Genomic DNA, 25,422 nt, shown 5'->3' on the forward strand with positions numbered 1-25,422 from the left:
TATTGTGCATTATAGTTGAAATCTGCCAATGCTCCTGTTCTGGCATAGAGATCAATCTGTGGCACATGATTGTTTTCCATATCATCCAAACTGTAGGATTGTGCAGACCAGTCCCGAATTTTCTAGTCTGTCTCGGAGATTGGGTTGGCTGGAGGTATCAGATAAGAGTTGAATGCAATGTTGATGCATTGTGGTCTTAGTGCCCCATCAACATTGACCCTCTGCCATTAGTGAGTGTGACTGATTGAGGCTGGCAGGTGGATATGATCATGTCATCTTTACAGCCAACTTCAGAGCCGTGCAAAGCTGTGACAGAGAAATAGCTCTTCTGTGGCGGATCAAGGAAAGGGGAATTGTCTAACAGAACATGTAGGCTACAAAATGGTGCAATTATAAACATGGGTGCTACAGGGGACATAAATCAAAAAGGGGCTACAAAGAGGGTGGCATTGCGGGAGTTACAGAAAAGTGGGCAAAGTACAATTTGAAGGGGCATTATTTTCTATGTGTATATGACAATTGCCTAATTACATGCTATTACATTTTCTTCACTATATTCACTTTAAATAGTTCACAATGCACCAGTATGGATTCTGAAATATTGGTTTTGTAGAATACATAGCATGTTTCTTGGAAAAGAGGGGTCCCTAGAATAAAATAAAAAAAAAAAGGGGGGGGCCAACTAAATAGCAGCGCAGTGCCAGCATTTTGGGGGATGGGAGGCACCCGGAGTCATGGTGTCCAAGGGTTTTAAGGAATTTCTGCAGCTCATTGTCTCTGATGGCTGCCATGGATGCTAGCGTCTTAAAGGGGAAGGCTAGGGATTTTCTGACTTTGTCCTTGGTGCAAAGGCCTTGTTCTCATATAAACAGAATGTTTATACTAATTGTCCTTGTGTTAGCTCTGTATAAGTCACAACATGGCCTTCAAACAGACAAGCTGCTGAAAAGATAAGGTAGTAATAGTGAAGACACAGTAATTTCTTAACAGTTCACAAAAAATGAAGTTTGAATAATGACATGGCTGACAGTGATTTACTAATTTTACTAATCTAATATCCTCTCTCTAACAACCCCAAAAGGCTCTTTGATACTCTTCACTCCTTACTAACACCAAAGGTGCAGCCACCGGTCACAGACCTTGGGGCTGAAGATCTGGCCACCTACTTTAAGGATAAAATTGATTGCATTCATCAGGAAACAATTGCTAAATCCACTCACCCTACTAATCCCCTTCCCTCTGGTACCTTACCTTGTTCACTCTCTTCATTTAAGCCAGTCACAGAGGAAGAAGTGTCCAGTCTCCTTTCCTCTGCTCGACCCACTACCTGCATCAGTGACCCCATCCCCTCACATCTGGTACAGTCTCTCTCCCCAGCAGTTACTTCTCACCTCACTAAAATCTTCAACCTCTCTCTCTTCCGGTGTCATCCCCTCTTCTTTCAAGCATGCTGTTGTTACCCCTTTACTAAAGAAACCTTCACTGGACCCATCCAATGCTACTAACTACCAGTTTCCAACCGCCCTGTCATCTCCAAACTCCTGGAACGCCTGGGTCTATTCTCAACTAACCCGCTATCTCTCAGATAACTCCCTCCTTGACCCCCTGAAAGATTTGGTTTCCAGTATCATCTCTATGCTGATGACACCCAGCTATATACTTCTGCATGTAACATCACCCCTAGCTTAATCCAGAACACTAGTGAATGTCTCTCCACTGTCTCTAGCATCATGTCCTCTCTCTTCTTGAAACTTAATCTTGCTAAGATTGAACTTCTTGTCTTTCCACCATCTACTAACTTACCTAGACCTGACCTCTCCATCTCGGTCTGTGGGATCACTATAGCACTGAGGCAACAGACCCGCTGTATTGGGATTGTGCTGGACTCTGACCTCTCCTTTTCACCATATATTCAATCTCTTGCTCACTCTTGCCGTTTGCATCTCAGAAACATCCGCTCATTTCTAACAATTGAAACTTCTAAAATGCTAATTGTTGCACTTATTCACTCTCGATTAGACTACTGTAACTCCCTACTAATGGGTCTTCCACTCACTAAACTCTCTCCTCTACAATCGATTCTTAAAGCAGCTGCCAGGTTCGTCTTTCGGACCAAACACTACACGGATGCCTCCAGTTTGTGCCAATCACTGCACTGGCTGCCTGTCTCCTTCCGTATTCACTTTAAAATAATAACCCTCATCCACAAAGCTCTGAATAATGCTGCACCTCACTATCTCTCTTCTCTCATCCCAGTCTATCTCCCTTCCCAAGCTCTTCGATCTGCCGGTGACATTAGATTAATCTCTACCTTCATTCGAACCTCTCATGCTCGTCTCCAGGACTTCTCCCGAGCTGCTCCAATTCTCTGGAATGCCCTTCCCCAGACTCTCAGACTAGTATCCACCCTCCAAAGTTTCAAACATCTCTTTAGACAAGCCTATCACACTCGCTAACTGAATGAAATGTCAAATCTCCCTTTTCTAATTCATCATGTCCTATCTCCCATCTGTTATCCGGCAAACAGCAGATATTTACCAAGCTCCAGGCGGCTCTGCGTCTTTTTCACCTTGGACCATGTAAATAAGATGGCGGCTGATGGCTGGTTCAAGCAGCAGAATTTTGATTTATTAACTTTATTAAATTATTTTATATTGTTTCCTTATAAAAAGCAGGGCCCTCACTCCTATTGTTCCATATGACTGTTTGTACTCTGTAATGTAATATTATATTTGTATATGTCCCCCCTACAGAATTTGATGGCGCTATATAAATTACAATTATTATTATTATTGATTTGGTAATGTTTTCTATATTATTGACATGCTATGACCCTGTGATACATTCTGCGGTATATGCACCAATAAAGAGTTGTTTGATAAAAACTGCTCGTTAACACTTAATTTCTAATCAGCCACATGGCGGCAACTCAGTGCATTTAGGCATGTAGACAATCTCCTGCAGTTCAAACCGAGCATCAGTATGGGGAAGAAAGGTGATTTGAGTGCCTATGAACGTGGCATGGTTGTTGGTGCCAGAAGGGCTGGTCTGAGTATTTCAGAAACTACTGATCTACTGGGATTTTCACGCACAACCATCTCTAGGGTTTACAGAGAACGGTCCGAAAAAGAAAAAACATCCAGTGAGCGGCAGTACTGTGGGCGGAAATGCCTTGTTGATGCCAGAGGAGAATGGGCAGACTGGTTCGAGCTGATAGAAAAGCAACAGTGACTCAAATCGCCACCCGTTACAACCAAGGTAGGCAGAAGAGCATCAGTACGTCAAACTTTGAGGCAGATGGGCTACAGCAGCAGAAGACCACACCGGGTGCCACTCCTTTCAGCTAAGAACAGGAAACTGAGGCTACAATTTGCACAAGCTCATCGAAATTGGACAGTAGAAGATTGGAAAAACGTTGACTGGTCTGATGAGTCTCGATTTCTGCTGCAACATTCGGATGGTAGGGTCAGAATTTGGCGTCAACAACATGAAAGCATAGATCCATCCTGCCTTGTATCAACGGTTCAGGCTGGTGGTGGTGGTGTCATGGTGTGGGGAATATTTTCTTGGCACTCTTTGGGCCCCTTGGTACCAATTGAGCATCGTTGCAACGCCACAGCCTACCTGAGTATTGTTGCTGACCATGTCCATCCCTTTATGACCACAATGTACCCAACATCTGATGGCTAGTTTCAGCAGGATAATGCGCCATGTCATAAAGCTGGAATCATCTCAGACTGGTTTCTTGAACATGACAATGAGTTCACTGTACTCAAATGGCCTCCACAGTCACCAGATCTCAATCCAATAGAGCATCTTTGGGATGTGGTGGAACGGGAGATTCGCATCATGTATGTGCATGTGATACTGTGTGATGCCATCATGTCAATATGGACCAAAATCTCTGAGGAATGCTTCCAGCACCTTGTTGAATCTATGCCACGAAGAACTGAGGCAGTTCTGAAGGCAAATGGGGGTCCAACCCGTTACTAGCATGGTGTACCTAATAAAGTGGCCGGTGAGTGTATATCTGTTTGCATAAGCTCTCTCTGTGTAAGCCACGATTACTATGGTAGCGACTAGTTTGTGCTCTCCTGTCGCATGCACAGTGGTGTCTCGTCTTCCCTGCTGTGTGCGCGTCTTCTCGTTGTTGCGTGGTAGCTGTGAACGCGCCCACACCCTGCACGCGCGTGCACATTCATAAAAGAGACACGAACACACAATAAAAGTGCCCTATGCCACTGCCCTCAAGGAGGAGAAAAGGAATCATGGGAAATGTAGTATTTCCACGGAGTGTGGCGGCCATCTTTGATGATAGTAGCGGCTGCGGGTCATGAGTAAGCTAAATAATATTATCAAATAAAGACAAAACGCAGGGGTATTGAGTTTATAATGATTGAAGAGCTATGAAGAGGAATATAACATGTTAAAAAATTACCTATAGTGACTGGAGAACACATTTTTTTTCCCTAGCAAGACAACAAAAACATGGAGGACTGCTTTCATTTTTTCCTCTAGCGCCTGCACAGCCTAACCAATCATATAGGCGTCCCATGCCCCACCTACCTGCGCTTTCCTGCTTAGTCATTGGCTGTATCGGTAGACCACGCCTGGCCTCACCTAATTACTGCCGGCGCTTTAGAGATCGCTGATTGGGTGAAGTGAAAAGGCTGTTTTGGCGGTTTGTTGGAGGCCCTTTTACTCTTGTAAAGAAAAGTTTCGGGCTTTATGTAATGGGGGTGGTTTTGGACGCTGGGCGTAATCCTGAGGCTGGAGAGCGGACCTGACTGAATATCGCAGCGAATTCTCTGATACAAGCGCTCGGTAACTCGCAGTCTTCTGTTATACAAGCGTTCTGCCATATCCGGCACCATGCAGGGCACCCCGCGATCTCAGCCGTCCTGGCACAAGGAACACCTATGGCTGGCACTGCAGGCGCTGGGCTTTGAGGCTGGCGCGGAGGCGGCCACTGCCGGCAAAACCCTCGCCCATGTTACATTCGGAGTGTGAGTACCCGTGTCCATGCCCCGTGTATAACACCCGTATATAATGTTGTGTCTTCTATTACTGACCTGCATGATTTTTACCTTTCAGGAATGTGTTCGACAAACCCAATAAAGATGCCTTCTATGTTGTCTTCCACTTCCTGTTTGCTAAGCTGGATAGTGGCCGCTGCAAGGACGTCTTCAGGTAAAGTTGAATGGGGTCTGGCATGATGCTGGGCAGTGTGTGTGTGTGCACCCTGTGCGGGGTAACATGGAGTCTTCTCTATACTGCAGTATGGGGACAATGGGAGCCCTCCCCTCTACTATTAGATGGTAAAATAACCATCTGCTTATTACAGCCTCAGGACTTACCCAATTTTATCCTTCAGCGCCTTTACTATTTAGCAAGTTATACTGGAGTATTCAGGTCAGTATTAGAAAGGAGAAGGAGGAGAGGCACGAATCTTTGTTGTCCTTGTGTTCTGCAGAAAGACTGGAAACTGAACATACTTAGGGGCCTGCGTGTTAGGTCGGCCCCTCTTCTGCTCTGTTCAATTACCCCAATAATGTACTGCATGGTTCTCCCTCTTTGCCTTTTTGTGTAGTGTCCAGATCCCTTTTTTATATAGAACACTCATTAATGTCTGTGGGGGTTTTTTTGTACAGATCCCCCAATTTATTGTTGTGCTTTCTTTTTAGATTTACTTATGGACAATAACCAAACTTGCATGCTCTTCCTTTAATATTGGGAATGGCAACGTCTTTGATAGCTGTAGGATTAGTATAGAAACAATCTTTATAAAAATAGAAAGGAGCACTGGCTATGCCACCATAGCTCCCCTTGGCTCCACCATCTGCTTATTTATCTACACCTCTTGCTCTCTACTTTCCTGCCTGGTCCCTCCAGTAAACCATGATGTCTCTTTGTCTGTGCAAGTGATGGGCAGGACCAGGCAGCAAAGTATGGCGGCGTACTTAACTCCTTAAGGACGCAGCCATTTTGTAGCTTAAGGCTCAGCCATTTTTTTAAATTTTTTTTAATTTTTATTCTGACTTTCTTTATATGGTTATAACCTTTGAACACTGTTACTTATCAAAACGACTCTGAGATGTTTTTTTTTTTTTTTGTTCCCCTCACATGTTGTACTTCATTTTAGTGGTAAATGTTGGCTGATAAGTTTTCTGTGTTTATTTAAAAAGTTTTTTTTTGTTTTTAAAAAACAATTTGCCATTGTCAATCACTGCGTTTTCAGGCAGATTTACCACCTAAATAAGTTGCTGAATAATATTTCCGATATGTCTATTTTACATGTTCATAATTTCTGAAATGTTTGGATAATTTATTTTGCTGTCGCGCGGCTTACAAATTGAACATTTTTTTTTTCCCCGTATTTTCAGAATTGACTATTTTGCAGATAAATTTCTGCTTTGCCTGAAATTTTACATATTTGGCATCAAAAACGCCCTATATAATCAACCCATTTTCAAATCTGCCCCCCTCAGAGACGGCATCTTTCAGGCAATGCCCCCCCCCCCCCCGAGGCATTTTAGATGCCACGGTCCCGCTGAGCGTGGCATTTAACTGGGTGCTGGCTATTTACAGCCGGCACCCCGTGTTTCTCGATGCCGGTTTGGCTCAGATCTTGATTTCGGATCTTCGCTAAGTCACCGTGCTCTGCGTACGATATATATCAAATGCTGAGCGTTAACAGGTTAAATAATCAGATGGCAGAGCTGAGGCGCTCTATAAGTCAAAGCGCCTACTGCTTTTCTACACATTTTTATAAAGATGTTTTCTACGCTAATCCACCTGTTCCTGACACTATCAGACGTTGCCATCCCAATAATTGAAGCACTAGCATGTAAGTTTGGACGTCTACCATTATTAAACCTGATGGGAAAGCTTCATTCTTATAGCTTTGTGTTTAAAGGGAGTCACTTGCAACCCTGAAGACAGTTGGTTAATAGATCTGGTGATGCGTATAACCATACCTTTTGACTATATTGTTAACAGCTCTTCTATTCCATGATTGTACCTGACTTGGTACACTAGTTTGTGAGATCTATTCGCTCACTGTTGGTGAGTAACCGCTGTAGTAGTAAAACAGAAACTTGTGGTCATGGGCGAGAACATCATAAGCAAAGTCTCGCATGTTCCCTTATATCAATAGGTCAGATGCTCTCCATCTCTACTGGACTGCCAATGATGCAACGCTTCTTTTTAGCAGTTGACTTGTTTGGCAGTATGTATGCTAGCATTTTCTGCAGCCTTCATATGGGGCACACACAACCTCCTCCATTCTAGAGCACCCATCAGTCGATGCTAATTCTCTGCATGGCTTTTCATTTATAGGTATTGCTGGCCTCCACTGGACAAGAAGAAAGATGCAGAGTTTAGGAAAACATCATTTGAATGGCTGAAGAAGATTTCAGTAAGTGTCTTGTACAATCTCTGTTCTGCCAACTAGTCAACATTTTGTAAATTAAAAAAAACCTTGTTTTCTCCCTCCATAGGAAGAAGTTGGTGGAAGTTTTCCTCAAGTTGCGGCATCAATTTTTTTGTCCCCTGGTGGTCCCAAGTTTGTCCAACTCTTGTACCACTTTGCAAAATATGTTCTGTTACAACATATTAAAAAAGATGTTGATGGTAAGCTGGTTACTTGCCTCATAATTTTTTTTTTTTTTTTCTTTTGTTTTTTTACCTTTGCAATTTCACATGTATTTTTTTGCCTTTACAGAAGAACACTCTTTTATTCCCAACACACTCCAGTGTAGAATTCAGAATCCCCTAAAGTGTTTAGCCCGAAACAAAGTTGCTTGCCAAAGATACCTTCAAGCGCTGCAAAAGGAGAACTTTGTAGTCAAAGAGTACCAGAAGAAAGCACAGTTAGTAGTTTAATATATTTGTTTCAAATAAGGATGTTGGTATTTTGCTAGTCAGGTGGGTGGGTGGGGGGAGGCATCTACCATCAGGATGACTGTATGCAAATCAGCCTGAGGGGCTCCAGGATACATATGTGTTAATAGAGCCTGGAGACTCTCAGGCTCATTTGAATACAGTCTTTCTACTATGGTGGTAGATGTCCTTTAAGAGCACATCTCAAAATCTGATCAAATAAGCCGTTATTGCTTCCTGAACAAGACTGTGATTACTGGCATTGTAACTTTAAATGTATCTCTGCAGACAAAGTTGGCCTTCGCCATACTTTGGGGAAGAGTCTGGTAAAATGGGTGTTGTGCTGCATGGGATGTAATGTTAGAACTAGTCTGGAGGGGATTAAATGCCTTTTTAATGACCTGGTAAATGTGGGTGCTTCTAACCCTTGCTATATGCATAGACTGCTCAATGTACTAGTGTTCTCAACATCAACATTTTTGACCTTCTGTGACTTGTATATGATGCTAGAAATAGTTTTGCCTGGCAGTTGCTCTGACTTCTGAAAATAGTGGTGTTTTAGGGACCCTATCCCAGCTTTAATCAAAATAACACCATGCGCAATTGGTGTGAAATATCCTTTCTAGCATTCCCTTTTTTTTTTTTTATATATATATATATATATATATTACTTGCCTGATTACCTACAAAAAGGGGGGGGGGGGGCAGTCACTTCAGTTGGCGTCTTGGGATCTATAGAGGATAGAACCACTTTTCTAATATCATTGTATGGTCAAATGTATGAAATAGTTTGGCCCTGATTCCAGCAGATATCCTCGCATTGCACATCATGTACAAAAGTCTTTGCCCTATACTAAAATATGATGCAAGAGCCGTCCAGACTGCAGCTATGGCACTGTAGTAACTATTACAGTATGGCTGGCACATAGGAAGTCCTTGCAGCATATATTGGTATGATGTAAAGACTCCCCTTCTATATGATATGTGCAGACCGTGGGATCAGGCCCATCTCCACAGGCTTTACGATTCGTGTGAATTTGGCCTAAAGAGTATTTCACCTTTGGAAAATGAGATCTGAGATCCAGTCATTTAGACGTAATTGGGTATCATATCTTCACCTCCAGCTTGCATACCCAACTTTGTCTTTAACTGCCTGGATCTGTTTCTGTGGCTCAAATGATCACAATTGTGGTATGTTAAATTGAAATGGATATACTTGGTACATAGATAACTGACTATTGTTTTACCTTCCCCAAGGTTGCTTGTAAAACAGATAAGAGACTTGCGTTCTGAATTTGCATCGTTGCAGACCCAGTTCAGGTATGTATATTAAAGCATGGTACTGTATTTGCTACTAGATGAATTCAACATCAGCAGGTGAGAAGTGCTCACTCAACCCCCTCCATTCTTTGTGTGCACTTGATGTGATCTGAGACAGAATAGATGTTGGGATGTAGGCTGTGGAGAATGTTACAGTGAGGAGATGGGCAGCTGGAGGCAGCTACAGAAGGGGATGATGTTATGCTGCAATGGAAAGTAGGTAATACTGATGATGAGTAGCTGGGGTGATGTTTTACAGAGGGAATAAAGAGGTGGTGGGGTTATTTTAAGGGAACCTACCTGTATTGACAGTCCAATGTATAAATACAATGTATAAATATGTATATATTATATTGTTAATTTAAAACATTGAGTGACACAAAGCAATACATTTTCCTTATTTCTGATGGCCAAATCTGGGATTGAAAAATTATATTCCCTTATGTTTTCGGACCTCTTATGGGTTTCTAGAGAAACCTTTAAACGTTAGTACGTTAGTTTGATCTACAGATAATGGCCTGTTAAACACTGCCGGACAGATATATATTTTAAGTCTTGTAGGGGTTTGAACATTGTGGAAAAATGTTAGACGCCAAAATAGCCATTTTAATAGTTAAAATCTTTTCTTTCAGTGATGTACAAAGTGCATCGCCTGATAAGTCCAAGAGAGATGTCAAAATAGCAGATGTGAGTAGCTTAAAATTCTTCATATTTAACTTTTGAAAAAATGTTCAATTAAATTATTATTATTTTTTTTTTTTTAAATATGAAAGGTTCGATGTATGTGGAGCACCATCATGCACACCTTGAAGGCAATGGATAAAGAAATGGAAATTGTCGATTCTGTTGTCGGGGGAGATGTAGACCAGTTCTCGCTGGATGGTTCTAATATCGTCTTAAACATTCCCAGTGTACTAGTGTCCAGAATAGAGAGTGAAATGTACATGGTATGATTTATTTTTTTTGTAATGGAGAAGAAAAAATAAAGATTTGTGGTTTAATGTAATGTTTAGGGTAAGGAAAATCTTCCATAAAAATAAAGTATGATAAACTGTGGATACTTGCTCGTAGAAATGTGGACTGTGACACTGATAATTTTATATTTGTTATCAATGGCCTCCTTTTATAATCTGAGCAAGAAGGGCTCTGGGAAGGGTTTATCAAACCCCCTCAGTACTGCAAATTCAGAGACTGTTACATGGAGCAGAACTTGTGTCTCGCTGTCTCATGCTGGACAGGCTGTGAAGCTACAACACTGAGGGGGACCCTGGGTCATTAGCATAATTTTAGGCAGAAGGAAGCATGGATAACAAATATAAGATTGCCACAGAAACATGTCCCATCTTTTAATGCTTCTGGGGAGTAAAAATTAGTGTGACCTCTAAATACAACTGTATTGCAGTTTTGAGATCATGCTGCGTTTGAGCTCTTTAATACATCAAAAGCTCTGTCATTACAATTCCATTCCTGTTTAGTATTTTAACTAGACATTATACTAGATTAAATTGCTGGCACCTTGCTAACTGAATTCAAGAACTTTTGTTGCCTGCTAAATTACTTTTTTTTTTTTAAATTTTAAATGCAGTTACAATTGGAAAATGTATATGAAGTGGGAAAAGTAAATTTTATGACAATTATTCAGCTACTAAACGAAGCCTTAAAAATAGTTAAACAAGAAAGCATCCACAACGGTGGTAAAGAATTCCAAGTGGATATTCAGTATATCTCAGCAAAAGTGAAAATTGAGACTGAAATCCTTCAAAGACTTAAACGCATAAGGTGAGTATAAGGCATTTGATGTTTATTTGCAATTTGGATTATTTTGCCTAAATTGATAGTATGGGAGATTGATACACAAGCACAGTTAAAACTTGCTGTGTCTGTCACAAAATCTCCCTACAGTAAACCTGCCTTTTGATGACCGGGATGAAATGAGAGAAATTGTAACGGACAGATACGGGGCAGACATTTTTGTATTTGATGGTCTAATGGTAAAGCAGTTGTATAACCTTGGCTTTAAATGTTGCAGACATAAAATAAAAAGAGAGGACATGGTATCCCTTAACAAGTCAATTGCTGCTAAAGAGTGGGACTGGGAGAAGAAATGGAAGAGGATTTTGGGCAAGTCACCATTTAGCCTTTTTAAAGGACTGAATCCAGTAAGTATCCCCCCCCCCCTCTTTCCCTCTTCTCCTTCCCTTATGCTGCTGTGGAAATGGATTGTTTGTGGATAAACTCATTGCCTTATTTGTTTTCTCAGGTCCTTGAGCTTCAAGCTCCCTTGGCCCCCCTTTCATTTGATCCAGCAGGAGATGATGCTTTAAGAAATAGTGTATTTAGTCACTACCAGGTGTCACTCCCTGGTAAGAAATCTTTCTATCCCCTTTGTATATAGCAGCTTGCATAAAGATTAACCCCTTAAGGACGGAGGGTTTTTCGGCTAATTTCTCGCTCTCAATCTTCAAAAATCCATAACTTTTTTCATTTTTACGTGTACAGACCTGTGTGAGGGCTTATTTTGTGCGTAACAAATTTTACTTTCCCGTAATGTTATTTATTTTAACATGCCGTGTACTGCGAAGCTGAAAAAAAATTCCAAATGTGGAAAAATTGAAGAAAAAACGCACGTGCGTCACGTTCTTGTGGGCTCAGTTTTTACGACTTTCACTCTTCGCTCCAAATAACACGCCTACTTTATTCTTTGGTTCGGTGCGATCGCGGTGATACCAAATTTATATAGGTTTTATTGTGTCTTAATACATTTTCAAAAATTAAACGAATGTGTACAAAAAAGAAAAAATTTTTTTTGCCATCTTCTGACGCTAATAACTTTTTCATACTTTGGCGCACGGAAATGTGTGAGGGGTCATTTTTTGCGAAATGAGGCGACGTTTTCATTGCTACCATTTTGAGGTCTGTGCGACATTTTGATAATTTTTTATTTCATTTTTTATGTTATGTAAAAAGGTGTAAAAGTCGCATTTCGGACATTTGGGCGCCATTTCCCGCCTCGGAGGTCACCGCCGGCCGTAACCGTTTTTATATTTTGATAGATCGGGCATTTTGGGACGCGGCGATACCTAATGTCTGTGATTTTTACTGTTTGTTATGCTTTATATCCGTTCTAGGGAAAGGGGGGTGATTTGAACTTTTAATATTTTATTAATTTTTTTTATTTTTTAAACTTTTTTTTTTCTTTTTTTTTTCACTATTTTTTAGACCATCTAGGGTACATTAACCCTAGATGATCAGATCGCTCCTACCATATACTGCAATACTACAGTATTGCAATATATGGCGTTTTTGCAGGTCTTACATTACAATGAGCCACTGGCTCATTGTAACGAACCTGCATAAACCATGTAGCCTCGTGTCAAGAGAAGACCCGAGGCTACCATGGTAACCGATCGCCGCCCCCCGATGACGTTCGCGCGCCGCCGTCTTTTAAACGCCGCCCGCGACTTTGCGGGCGGCGTTTAGAGGGTTAATAGCCGCGATGGGTGCAAGCACCGACCGCGGTTATTAGCGGTGGGGGTTTTGTGCAAAATGCAAAAACCCCCACCTCTGTATGAAGAGGACTCAGCCCGTGAGCCCTCTTCATACATCCCTTATACCTCTGCGCCGTAGAGCTACGGCGCAGAGCGTTAAGGGGTTAACAGATGTCCTAGAGCAGAGGTGCACAACCCTTTTCAGTCCGAGGGCCGCATTGTCATACCGCTACCCATTATTAACCTAGATGCGCCAAAAACCACAGTACAGGGCAAATGCCTCCCAGAAACCACTACTGCATAACATTGCATTTGTACAATGGGTAACAGACCCCAGAGCAGACTAAAATACAGTGCACAAATACAATGTTAATGATGATGGAAATTGTCTGGACCCATACAGCAGATTATAATTGTAAATGACTTCAAGCTAGTTTCATTCATGCTAATTATTTGCTGCACAGGGCCGATTCTTGCCTTCTTTTTTTTTTTTCTGCCTGAGGTGAAAAGAATATAACTACAAATACTGTCCCTTATGTAAAGGAATATGATTATAATAGTGACCCTCAGATCTTCTCTCCTCGCTCACCCCTTGTAGATTTCATCCTCATGTGCATGGATCCGCTTGCTGCAAAGTCTGTTGCCACCCGGGTTTAGTCCCCTGACCCACCCCCTCAAATCATGCCAAAAACAATTACCCTCTACAAGAGGCTGTAATTGAACCCCTGACAGCACCGTACTGTGTAATGGCCCTGAGCAGTTTCCTTTAAACTTCTTAACCATCCTCAAGTCCTTGTGGACTGATGGCATGGTCTACCAGTTGACTTTGGTCTGGGGGCCACTTTTTTAATGCACAAGACTCATTCAACTAGGCTGAGTAGTGGTTTGACTTAACCCTCTTTTTCTACTTGTGTAACAAGGTACCGTATAAATTGGTACTCTTGGTAAGTTGGTACTCTGGCGCTGGCACCCTCTTCTCCCCACACTAGTTTTTCAGGTCGTTGGGCCAGCATATGCACTTCTATGCGATCTGCAGAGGCAGATCGCATAGACCTGCATCTGGTGGCCAAATGACCAAAATACATGCTGCAGGGGAGGAGAGGTTGCCAGGATCAGCGTCGGAGCGTGAGTACTAATGGTTTTTTTTTTAAATTTTTCAGTTAATTTGTCAGTAACGTCATGTCATTGGTGATAACTAAGGCACAAGCTGTCAAACTTTTGAACTCTAAATGTAGTGTAAATTGAGCTTAATGTAGCTATTGCGTCTGTTATATTTTTGATTTTATTCCATTTGATAGATTTATCAAACAATGATTCTAGTATTAAGAAGAAAGAAGCCAGTGATTCTTTTGTGAGTTTCCTGGATGCTACCATGTTCACACCTTCTGGAAGGTAAGCATGTCAACAAGTACTTTTTTTGATATGGCAGATTACCATTTAAATCTGTCCATCTTCATTAGATGGGCAATACACTGACTTCCAGAATGTAGCATGCCGGTCTATTCTACTTTTGTCCCTCTTGGACATATGAAGTGCAACTTTTCTTCACTGAAGTTGTTGTATCTGAGCAGTTGCTACAAATACTACTACTAAATATTACTTTGCATGTCCTATTCATTCCTATCATGTCCTATCAAAAAGATTGGTGAATGAATAGAGCTGGGGAATATAGCCCACAGATTTAGTGTTACATAATACACTGTAATACATCTGTATTAGGTGACGAAGAGCTAGAACAAGCAATTAAAGCATCGCTTGTTCAAGCCAACTTGTAAAAGTAAAGTCTTTAATTCTTTTTATTGTTTTTAAAGTCCCCTTAACACAAACATTCCCTATACATATCTAATAAAGTAAAAAACACAATCGCCAAAAAATCCCCACATATTTGGTATTGCCACGTCTGTAACAATCTGTACAATATTTCAGGAACATTATTGGAACCGCTCGGTGAACGCCGTAAAAACAAATCCCAAAAAACTCCATAAATAGGCCCTTATTTGTCCAAATTTCCAAAAAAAAAAAAAATTGTATAGCCAATAAAAAGGGACAATGCATAATCTTCTCTGAATGGCGCAGCTTCACTTCAATGCCCTGGCGTGTGTCCATACAGCAGTTACCACCACGCGTGGGGTATTTTTACACTCCGGAGAAATTTGGTATAAAATACCCAAACACTCCACAGAGAATTCGTAATTTTTTTTATGAAAAATGTTTCATTTAGCCAAAAAATATTCATTTCAGAACTGCATGCGATTTTGTTTTATCCCCTATAAAACAAAGGGTTAACAAACTGCATGACAGTTGTTTTACATACGTTAACGGGTGTAGTTTCTATAATGGGGTAATATATGGGGTTTTATTTGGGTCTCAAGTGACTTGAAACCATAGCAGGTCCTGCAAAAGCAGGATTTTGTGTTTTTTATGAAAATGTGAGAAATCGCACCTAAAGTTCAAAGCCCCATAACATCTTACAAAAAATGAGTGCCTAAAAAACCATGGAGACATAAAGCAGACATTTGGTTAATGTTGGTTATAAAGTTCTTTTGCTGTTATGACTGTGTGAAAAGTAGAACACTTTCAATTTCAAAAATCAAGACCTTTTCCAAATTTTCACCAACACAACAATAAACACAACATATACCAACAATTTTTCAACTAACATGAAGTACTAAGAGCCACAAGAAAACAATTTCAAAATCGACTTGATATGTTAAAGCGTTCCGAAGTTAAAACCACTTATAGTGACACAGGGCAGATTTGAAAAAATGGGCCGTGTCAGGAAGGTGAAAAGTGGCTTAGGCGGTAAGGGGTTAATCAAACGTGATATAACATTTAGCCTTCACCAAATGGAAATGCATATATATTACATAATCATGTACAATGTTTTGCATATCAGAAAATTACAATGTTTTGGTAATCTCAATCTTTGTCAAGTTAGATGCTGCTATTTTTTGATCTTCAAAACATTGTACATGATTATGTAACGTTTGAAGGCTAAATGTTATATCACATTTGAATAGAATAAAACAAGTGGAAACAATTGTGGTGGTTGCAGTGTCTTTGGACTCTATTAAAAGAATCCTAAATGTCTGCCACCTCTTATCCATGTGTGTGGTACCTAGGTTCTGTCTATGGTTCTATGAGTAAGTGACCCCTGGTTTATAATTCATGATTTTCATGGTGATTTCCTTCTAAGCTCATTTTTAGTATGTTCTTTCTGATATGTATTTTTTTTTTTTTTCCTTAAAGGAAATCCCTACCGCTGAATAACAAACTGACTCACAGTATGCGTAGACTGTCACTAAGTGAAAAGGTGCGTAGCGATTTTAATAATACATTTTTAAAATAATTTTGGAATGTTAAGCTACCGATGCTTTTTGCACCCTAGAATTGTACTTAAGTCAATGTCTTCCCAGTTTTTTGGTGGTAAAATTGCCTTCCTTGGCTTATTAACGGGTCCGCTAATACTTGACAATATATGGTAAGTTACGATATGCCTGCCTGGAGGAAGAGTATCACTTTTGATGCCTATAAAGACAATGCTTTCAAATGGCATCAGATGTGTGGTTCTAGATGGGACATGGTAGAACTGGAATGGGTACAGAGGAGAGAAACCATGATTAGGGGAATAAGGGGGCTAGAATACAATGACAGAATACAAAATTTAGGTTTAATTATAAGACTGCTGAGAGGAGACCTTATTACAATGGAATATCTGAACAGGCAGTACAAGGATCTCTCCAAAGATCCTTTATACCTAGTACTGCAGCCGGGGCAAGGGGGGCATCCTCTACGCCTAGAAAAGGCGGTTTTATCATGGTCATTGACTGCTCTTACAGTAAAGAGTGACTTTGAAACTCTCTGCCGCAGGAGGTTATGGCAGAATCTATACTACTCGAGAGGCCTGGATGACTTTTTCGAGAGCAAAAATATCACGGCTTATCGGGGGAAAAAATTTGTTTACCGTATATACTAGAGTATAAGCCGACCCGAGTATAAGCTGAGACCCCTAATTTTACCAACAAAAACTGGGAAAAACTACTGACTCGAGTATAAGCACAGGGTGGGAAATGCATTGGTCAACCCCCCCCCCCCCCCACCCACCCAGTAGTATACAGCCTGCCAGCCCCCAGTAGTATATAGCCTGCCAACCCCCAGGGACCTTAAAAATAAACTTATATACTCGCCCTCCGATGTCAGTGCGACTTACCGATGTCCGCACGCCCCGTCGTCTTTCTTCTCCGCGGCTCCTCTTCTTTCTTCTGGCATGGACGCGGCCATGTTTTCTTCTAGCATGTGCATACTATGACATGGCCGCTGCTGACATCATAGTATGCGCGGCCATGAAGAAAACATGGCCGCGTCCATGCCGGAAGAAAGAAGAGCCGCGGAGAAGAAAGAAGGCGGGTCGCGCTGACGTCGGAGGGCGAGTATTTGTTTATTTTAACTGGGTAATTTTTATTTTTTAATTTTTTATAATAGACACGTATATAAGCCCATTTTTTGTGCTGAAAAACTCGGCTTATACAAGAGTATATACGGTAATTCTAAAAGGTTGCATTTATTCCAACCTACTATGTACTTGACCATCATAGTATAACATAGTAGTCCAAAGTGATGCACTCCTTCCCTCCTGATTTCTCCTCTGGTATAAAGTCACTTTTCAGTTCAATGCCTGTGGGTGTAACTAACTTTTTTTTTTTTTTTTTTTTTTTCAATCGCTGCTCATTTGTTGATAATGAATTGTGGCCCACTGGGTCGTGTACCTTGCATTTTTTAATTTTTATTGAATTTTCATACAATAACAAAAGTATTAACATACAACTTATTTTGTAAAGAAACCGTATGCAATGTGCTCCTTAGTGATAGCTCTAATCAACTAGCACAGTGAAGACAAACCTTTTAGAGACCGTGTCCAAACTACAACAAAGACCCACTTATTTATCGCAAAGTGCCGGCACAAATTTAATTTGATTTATATTCCCTGCTCAGTCAGTTTTCATTGAAACCAGCACCCTGAGGACACCAATAAAGCAGAAAATAGTCCCAGGTAGCGCTGTCACTTTAAAATACCTCTGCACAGCAAGTCCTGGGCTTTCTAGGACTGCAGGAAGATACCTGGAGTCATCTCTGGTGATCGCCTGAGTGCCCACAGAAAGGGCTCTGAGTGCCACCTCTGGCACCTGTGCCATAGATTAACCATCACTGAACTAGCAAATCCATAGACTGCACTCTCTCCTCTCATGTTTGCTATAGCCAGGGAGACAGATGGGGTTAACGCTCACTGCTTAGAGCTATGTAAACCGTATTTACTAATTGCATCTTAATAGGAATTTCGAACTCCCACCTCTAATAGAAGAGAGAGTTTTATGCAAAGAACATCGGCCTCTGCTTTACAGAAAAGGACGGACTCTTGGAGAACTCCTTCAGGCAGTCTGCATCATACCCCTACATCATGTAGACGGGATGCTAGGGGAAATGCACGCCAGCAACTTGCACAACAGGTTTGAAACTTCTACTTGGATCTACACGCAGTAATGCTTAGTGGTCTCACTTTAATGTTTTAACAATGTAGCAATAAGCCTTCAACTTCTAGCTCTGTACTCTGGAGGACCCACACTGGTGGTATGCTATCTATAAATCCACTTTTTGGGGGGTGTGTGGTCCCCGGATTACGTACAAGATGACTTCTGGAGGTTTGTTCTTAAGTTGAATTTGTATGCAAGTCAGAACTGTATATTTTATAATTGTAGCACTAGCCAAAAATTTTTTGGTCTCTGTGACAATTTATTTTTAAAGCTTTTTTTTTAAAGTTGTCATAAGAACCAGGGTTAACAATTGATCGTTATTGAGACTAAAGTACAGTAAATTACGGGCTGTGTGTGGGGCTGGCCTAATTTTGTAAAATGTATACCCATGAAGCCCATGTAATTTCTGCCTGAGCCTGGCAAGTGTGCCAATCCTGTCTGTTTAACCTGGTTACTGTTCCTGTTGTGGTTCTGCACCCTACCCCAAAAACTAAATTCTGATACATCAGTATTGATGTCTGTACAAGCTGTTAGATGATCATGCTCCTTCATGTACCATGATGGGAAAAAAATTGTCTTAAAGGAAATCCACATGGATGGAGTGCTTCTAAACCAAGTACTTACATGCTGACATGTCTCCTGAATCAGGATCTGTTCCATTTGCTTCTAATGGCAATTTTTGGGAGAACCTTCTCTTCTAATTATGCAAATTAACCCCAGAGAATTCTGGCTTTGTCTTCTGCTAATTACTCCATGCTCAAGTGCAGCTTCTAAGCAGCAGACCGGTTGTGAGAAACGGATGACTTGATATGTTGCTGCCAAAACTCACCTTAGTGATTTGTCCTTCCTCTGTTTTCTGTAGGTTGCTGACTACATGGTAAGTGAAACTCCAAAGTCTGTGGCGAATCGGGGAATGGAGCTTGATGACTTAATTGGCATGCTGTCTTCAGATCCTTTCTTATCTAGAAAGGAGATTCCTAGGACACCCGAAAACTTGCGTAAGTTTATATATTTAATTGCTTAATTCCCAACAGGGCATTGGAGAGCTGAGCCCGTGCTTGTTGCTACATTTCAAGTGTATTTTGCTTCAATAACCCTGACCTATACTCTTGCCATAATCTGGAAACTGTTAAGAGGCTCACCCTCTACCTCATAATGTTTCCCAACCAAGGTCTCAATATATATTTAAATATACTTTTACAGTAAGGGGGAAAAATTTCTGAAGCAATAGTGCAAGTTTTCCCACAAAAGACCTTTAATTCCCATCATAGGTAGAATTTAACTGAGACAAAATGAGAAACAAATCCAGAAAATGACAATGTCTGTCTGATTTTTAAAGAATTATAATATAAAATATATTAAATTTTTTTTTTTTTTTTTTGCAAATCATGGCGGAAAATTAAGCTCAATACTTTGTTATATATCCTTTGACCTCTGTCATTGCCCACAAACTTTTTCTGTAAGCCTTCACAAGATTGGCATGCTGTTGGTGGTAGGTTGGCTCATTCATCCATGCAGAGCTCCTCTAGAGCCGTAATGTTTTGGGGCTGTTGCTGTGCAACCCTTTCAACACCCTTAGATTTTCTATGGAGTTGAGATCTGGAGATTGGCTAAGCCACTCCAGGACCTTGAAATGCATCTTACGAAGCCATTCCTTCATTACCTTGGTGGTGTACTTGGGATCATTGTTATGCTGAAAGACCCAAACATGTGTCCTCTTCAATGCCCTTGCTGATGGCAGGAGGTTTGCACTCAATCTCGCGATACATGGCCCAATTCATTCTTTCATGTACATAGATCAGTCGGCCTGGACTCATCACAGGGAAACGGGCCCAAAGGATGTTGCCACCCTCCTGCTTCACAGTAGGTATGGTGGTGTTTATATGGCATGACATTATCCCAATACTCTGCTAGAGGGCCTGGATATGTACTGGCCTAAGCAGGGGGCAGGTCTGGATCCAAGTCCTTAGTGGGGTAGTGCGTTACTTACGGTAGCCTTTGTTAAGTTGGTCCTATCTTTCTTCAGGTCATTCACTAGGACCCCTATGTGGTTCTGGGACTTTTGCTCGCCATTCTTGTGATCATTTTTGACCTCCCTGTTGGAAGGAGATTAGTGGTCTTCTATGTTTTCTAATTGCTTCTCCCAAAGTTGATTTCTTCACACCAAGCTGCTTGCCTGGTGCAGGTCTAGAATTTTGTTTCTGGTGCCTTTTGACAACTTTAGTCTTCACCATAGTGAAGTTTAGGGTGCGGTCACACCCTGCACTAGCTTCGGCCTAATCTCATTAGTCTTTCCAGTGAAATGCTCATCGCGTGTGTTTCGCGGCAAACGGAAATGTGTTCGGCATGAGGCATGCCCTCCATTGCGCTAGCGCACTGTGTAGTGTGTGTGTGACTGCAACCTTTGAGATTGAACTTATCAATATAAAAGACACCTATCCATAACCTCAAGCAGGAGCCATTACTACAGGTAATGAGTGGAGAACAAAGTTACAGGTCTGTGAGTGCCAGAAATCTTGCTGGCTTTTAGGTGACCAAATACTTATTTTCCACCATAATTTGCAAATAACTTCAACAAAGACACAGGGTCCGGCGTGTGCCCAGAAGCTGCTAGGTTCCGCCTCCTGGCAGGACCCGGCTGTAACTGAGCATGTGCAGCCTTACTTGCCCTGCAGTACACATGTATTGCAGTATACAATTTAAGGACAAAAGTCTGATGAACGCTTGTTCAAGCCAAAGTCTGGAAAAATTAAAAAATGTAGAACAAAGTGAATCTTATGAAAAGTCCCCAATCATGCCAATTACATATTAAATCCAAAAAAGTATATAAAACAAAGTACATATTTTGAATCTCTGCATCCGTATAACTCTGTACAATAAAACTAAATCAATATTTAACCTGCTCTGTGAACAAGCTTAAAAAAAAATCTGCTCTGAATGGCGCTGCCTTCATTCTATACCCGGCTGTGCGCCCATACAGCAGTTTACCCCTTGGAAGAAATTGGGCTTCAAACTTTGCAAAGCATTTCATCATTTTATTCATTATGAAAGTGTCATTTTTGGTCTACATGAATGTGCATTCTAAAAAAATAGTTTCTAAATCGCACTTCTATTTTGTTTATAACTTAAATTCTATTTAACACTTTTTGTTTTACTTTGTTTTTGGGGTGTTTATTTTCTGTAGTGGAGTCATTTACTATTATTTAGGCCTTTCAAAGTCACTTGAAAGGGACTTTGACATGTGAGTTTAGGTACGATTTTCATTTTCATGAAAATCACCAAAAATTCTAAGCCTCATAACATCCTAGAAAAATTAGGACTCGTAAAATATCATTCTAGCAGACATTCTGGAAATGTTAAACTACCCAAAGAGCTTGATAAGAGCTGCATGAAAAGCTGAACTAACGAACATGAAGCACAATCTCGAAATCCATGAGCAGACTCTGACGTGTCACGATAAATTTGTTATAACTTCTGAACGCTTTAAGCTGAAAACAAATAAAATGTATATTTTAACTCGGTGCTTGTTTGTTGAAGAACTTGCACCATTGATGGCTGACTACTTTTCCCCAATGTATACAGTCAACTAAAAGGAGCATCCGTTTAGTTACAAACTAATGTTAGCAGAGGCATCAATTTGTCATGTGGAGCAGGTAGAGGGGGTGTTCTCATTTTTACTTGCAGCACATTTAACCAATTGTCCTCCCCCCCCCTTTTTTTTTTTTTTTCTTTTTTCTTTTAGTTCGAGAACAGAACTGTTTAACACTGACCTTATTTTCAGTTTCAGATATCCGTACATCTTGGAGAAAAGCTATCCAGACTGAAGAATTTTCTGGGGCATCAAGTCCTTTGGAGGCTTCATGTATGGAGTCCCCTGCTGAACCAGACCCTGCAACTTACAGTCAGATTGACCTGACCATGGCTTGCTTTTTATCTACCTCTCATTTGTCAGAGCAGAATGAGTCTCCAAACACAGGAGTTCTCCCAAATGCATTGAATCCCCCTTTACTACAGGAGGCAATTCCCAGTAAAGACGTGTTGAATTTGTCAACAAGTGAATCATCTTTGCATCCAGAAAAGTTTATCTTCTTAAAGGAGTGTGGAAATTCAAGAATTTCTTCTCCATTTGTTGAAAAGAACCAAACCTATGTATTTGAAAGACCTCCATCTGCAAAATTAATGGACAACACAATATCCACAAAGAGGACAGACACAGAGAATGCTTCAGCTCATACAACCTTGTCTTGGAATTCTTCAAATGTGGCAGATTTTAATAGTTCAGACAGTCAGGTGATCCAGTTTGGTATTTTGCATGAGACCCTTCCAGAAGGAGTTTGTAACGCAAGTCTTAACAGTACAGCAAGTATAGAGACTCCTGAAGCTAAGAAGATTTCAAGTGGTAACCAACTATTGCATAATATAGACAACGGCCTTGAGAGTATGGAGCGCAAAATGGACATTACCTCTATACGCTCTAGATATGAAGCTCTAAAACGTACTTTTTATACATCTTTAACAGAGTGTGAGAATAGTCAAGAACAGACCCCTTTGAGACGGGCTGGTAAACAAAAATCAGAATCTAGTTTGCTCACAGACTCTCGGGATCTTTTTAGCCCTTTAGAAAGAGGTTTATCTCTAGACTTGGATTGTTTAATGACCCCATCACCAAAGAATAGAAAGCTCTCCCTCCCACAGCTAATTTCTTTCTCTCCTGCTGACGATGTTCATGTAAGGCACACTGAAGACTTTGCAGATGTGTTTGATTCTCAAGGTGTGTATTTATATCTTTAGACATGAGAATTTAATTGCATTTACCAGTCCCAAGACATGTGCATTTAATTTGGGGAATTCACCATGCTCCTGGAAGGCATGCACATACTGCCTGTGTAATGGTACAACCTGCAGTAGGAAACTGACCAGCTCCTACTGCATCTGCCCCAAGCAAATTTAATGATTTAACCTGCTGGTAATTTTCTTTAAAGGCATTGTCCACATAAAGATACTCACACACGTTTACTTCCAGTGAATAGAAATCTGGCCTGGTCTTGTGATGGATCTGCAGGTGCATGAGCTGTTATTATCCCATGGTTCTGAATTACTTTGATACAATCAGTTTGTCTATGGTCTTATGATGACATGAAGGTTTACAAATTATAAATTTTTGCTGAAAGTGGACAACCCCTTATCTCTGCTCGGTGGATTCAAGTCCACTAGTGGGAAGTAAAATAAAGTTATTAAATCTAACAAAGAATGTTGCACAGAATGGATAGAAGTACACACTACCATCCAACCCTCTGTTCTTTACTTTAAAAAGGTGAGGAACGGAGGTTTAACACGTCAATTAAAAATCCCATTAATTAATAATTCCTATATTATACCGCACACAGATTGGGCTACGCAGCACTACACTGAGCTTATGAAAACGGTCCCTATCCCCCTGGGGCCCAAAATCTGGTCAACCTACCAGTAGGTTTTGTAGTGTGGGAGGAGACTGGAGAGCACATACAAACTCTTTGCTGATGTTGACCTGGATGGATTTGAAAGTTGTGGTAATGCACCTTAAGGGCTCTAGGCTTTATTAACACCTATTGAGCCTGGAACCCCTCAGACTTATTTGCATACATGTGGGGAGGGGGCAGTGTAACAGCCTGCCAAGAAGGGGCTCTGGTAACGCCCCTCCACTCAGGTTTACTAGCATGGTTTTAAGTTGTTGTTCATGGTTTCCTTCCTTTTAAAATGAACTTTTAAAACCACTTGCTTATAGATGCAGGCACTGGCTGTGGTAAGCTTCTTTATATTTTTCTGTGATCTCCTTTTAAAATCAATTATAAGAAGCTTACCACAGTAATATTTTGATGGATTTTGATGCTGGATCTCCTCCTGAAAAACAAAAGCCATAATGCTCGATGCTTTGACTTTTAATGCCACCATTGAAAATTACATCCCTTTCTACGTTGGACAAGCCCTCTTATGCCTACATATGTTATGGGTTTTAGACACTTTTGACACATGAAAAAGGGGTGTGGCATTGGAAAGGGGGATCCTCCTTCCCAGGGAAAAGTTGGATTACAGAAAAATGTATTGTGGTGTAGCAAAATAGACCAACTAAAAGGAGGTGTGAAGTACAACTCTCCAGTCTTGCACTGCACCAGTTTGATCATTGTGCCTTTTGTCCCAGGTTAATCAACAATCATCAAAGAACTGTCTAGTCTGCACTGGTCTAAAGTCCAAAACGTTAATTCATCTCTACCAATGACTTTTGAAAACCATTGGGAGCATGTGTTTTGACTTTGCAGCCTCTTATATAGTGTAGACAAAGTTTGAGCTTTGAACAAAAATTTCAGCCTTTATTAAATGCATCCACAGGACCCCATGCATGAGACTTGCTGGCCTTTTCACAGTAATCGCATAAAATACTTTGTTCCTCTTTTTGCATCACATTTGATATATATATTTTTTTCCTCTCCCATACAGCGCCTGGACCTTTGAATGAGACCTATGAATTCGCACAACAAGCAAAGGTTCAGAAATGCACAGATGAAGGTGTGGGGCAGTTGATCAAACTGTAAAATCACTGGACTGTAATGTAATCTGTGGGGCATCTATACAGTGGTTGGGTATAGTTTCAAAGTGGGAGAACAAAAGTGGCTGAGGTGAAACTGTTATAGTTTCCCATGGAAACCAATCAGAGCTCAGCTTTGGGAAAATGAAAGTTGAGCTCTGATTGGTTGCCAGGGGCAACTAGAACAGTTCTGCTGTCCCTGTCACTTCTGATAAATCTCCCCCTAATGTAAAAAACTAAACAAATTTACCTTTTCTCAATTTTGTGATAACATGTCTAACAATTTTGTAGCACAATCTTTTGAATTTGGAAGCATTCAGGAGGGTTAATCACATTGTCACAATTTGTTTGCACTTAATGTATTGTATGTAAATTAATAAAGATTACTAAGAAGAATGTTCAAACCTAAACATATCTGTGCTTTGCATCATGTTACATTCCACTGACAATATGAAACTCATTTCAGTTTTCTTCCTTCACAATGTGCTATAGATAAGGAACATGGAAAGTGATGTCTTTCATGGAGATGTATTTATTTTGACTGGGCAATTCTGGATGGGTTTAGCAGCATGGCTGCCATAAAGGTTAAAGGGATTTTTCTAGAAATTAAAAAGAGAAAAAAAAAAAACCTTAAGCCCCCTAC

General features: G+C 40.7%; 1 protein-coding gene and 1 non-coding gene across 2 annotated transcripts; both read left to right on the forward strand.

The window, feature by feature from the left end:
• The first annotated feature begins 4,607 nt into the window (after positions 1-4,607).
• HAUS6 (HAUS augmin like complex subunit 6) lies at positions 4,608-25,189 on the forward strand. Its single transcript, XM_072154033.1, has 17 exons — positions 4,608-5,006; positions 5,095-5,190; positions 7,339-7,417; positions 7,500-7,632; positions 7,724-7,871; positions 9,139-9,201; positions 9,834-9,888; positions 9,975-10,148; positions 10,787-10,980; positions 11,231-11,360; positions 11,462-11,564; positions 13,988-14,081; positions 15,939-16,002; positions 18,020-18,193; positions 19,080-19,215; positions 21,999-22,988; positions 24,692-25,189. The coding sequence occupies exons 1-17, from the start codon at positions 4,873-4,875 to the stop codon at positions 24,784-24,786; spliced, it is 2,862 nt and encodes a 953-aa protein (XP_072010134.1). The 5' UTR covers positions 4,608-4,872; the 3' UTR covers positions 24,787-25,189.
• LOC140087782 (small Cajal body-specific RNA 8) lies at positions 11,042-11,172 on the forward strand. The gene has a single exon (XR_011850033.1). It is a non-coding gene; the product is annotated as a small Cajal body-specific RNA 8 (non-coding RNA).
• Positions 25,190-25,422: the final 233 nt, after the last annotated feature.

The sequence above is a fragment of the Engystomops pustulosus genome, chromosome 1, assembly GCF_040894005.1.
Source record: "Engystomops pustulosus chromosome 1, aEngPut4.maternal, whole genome shotgun sequence".
NCBI lineage: Eukaryota > Metazoa > Chordata > Amphibia > Anura > Leptodactylidae > Engystomops > Engystomops pustulosus.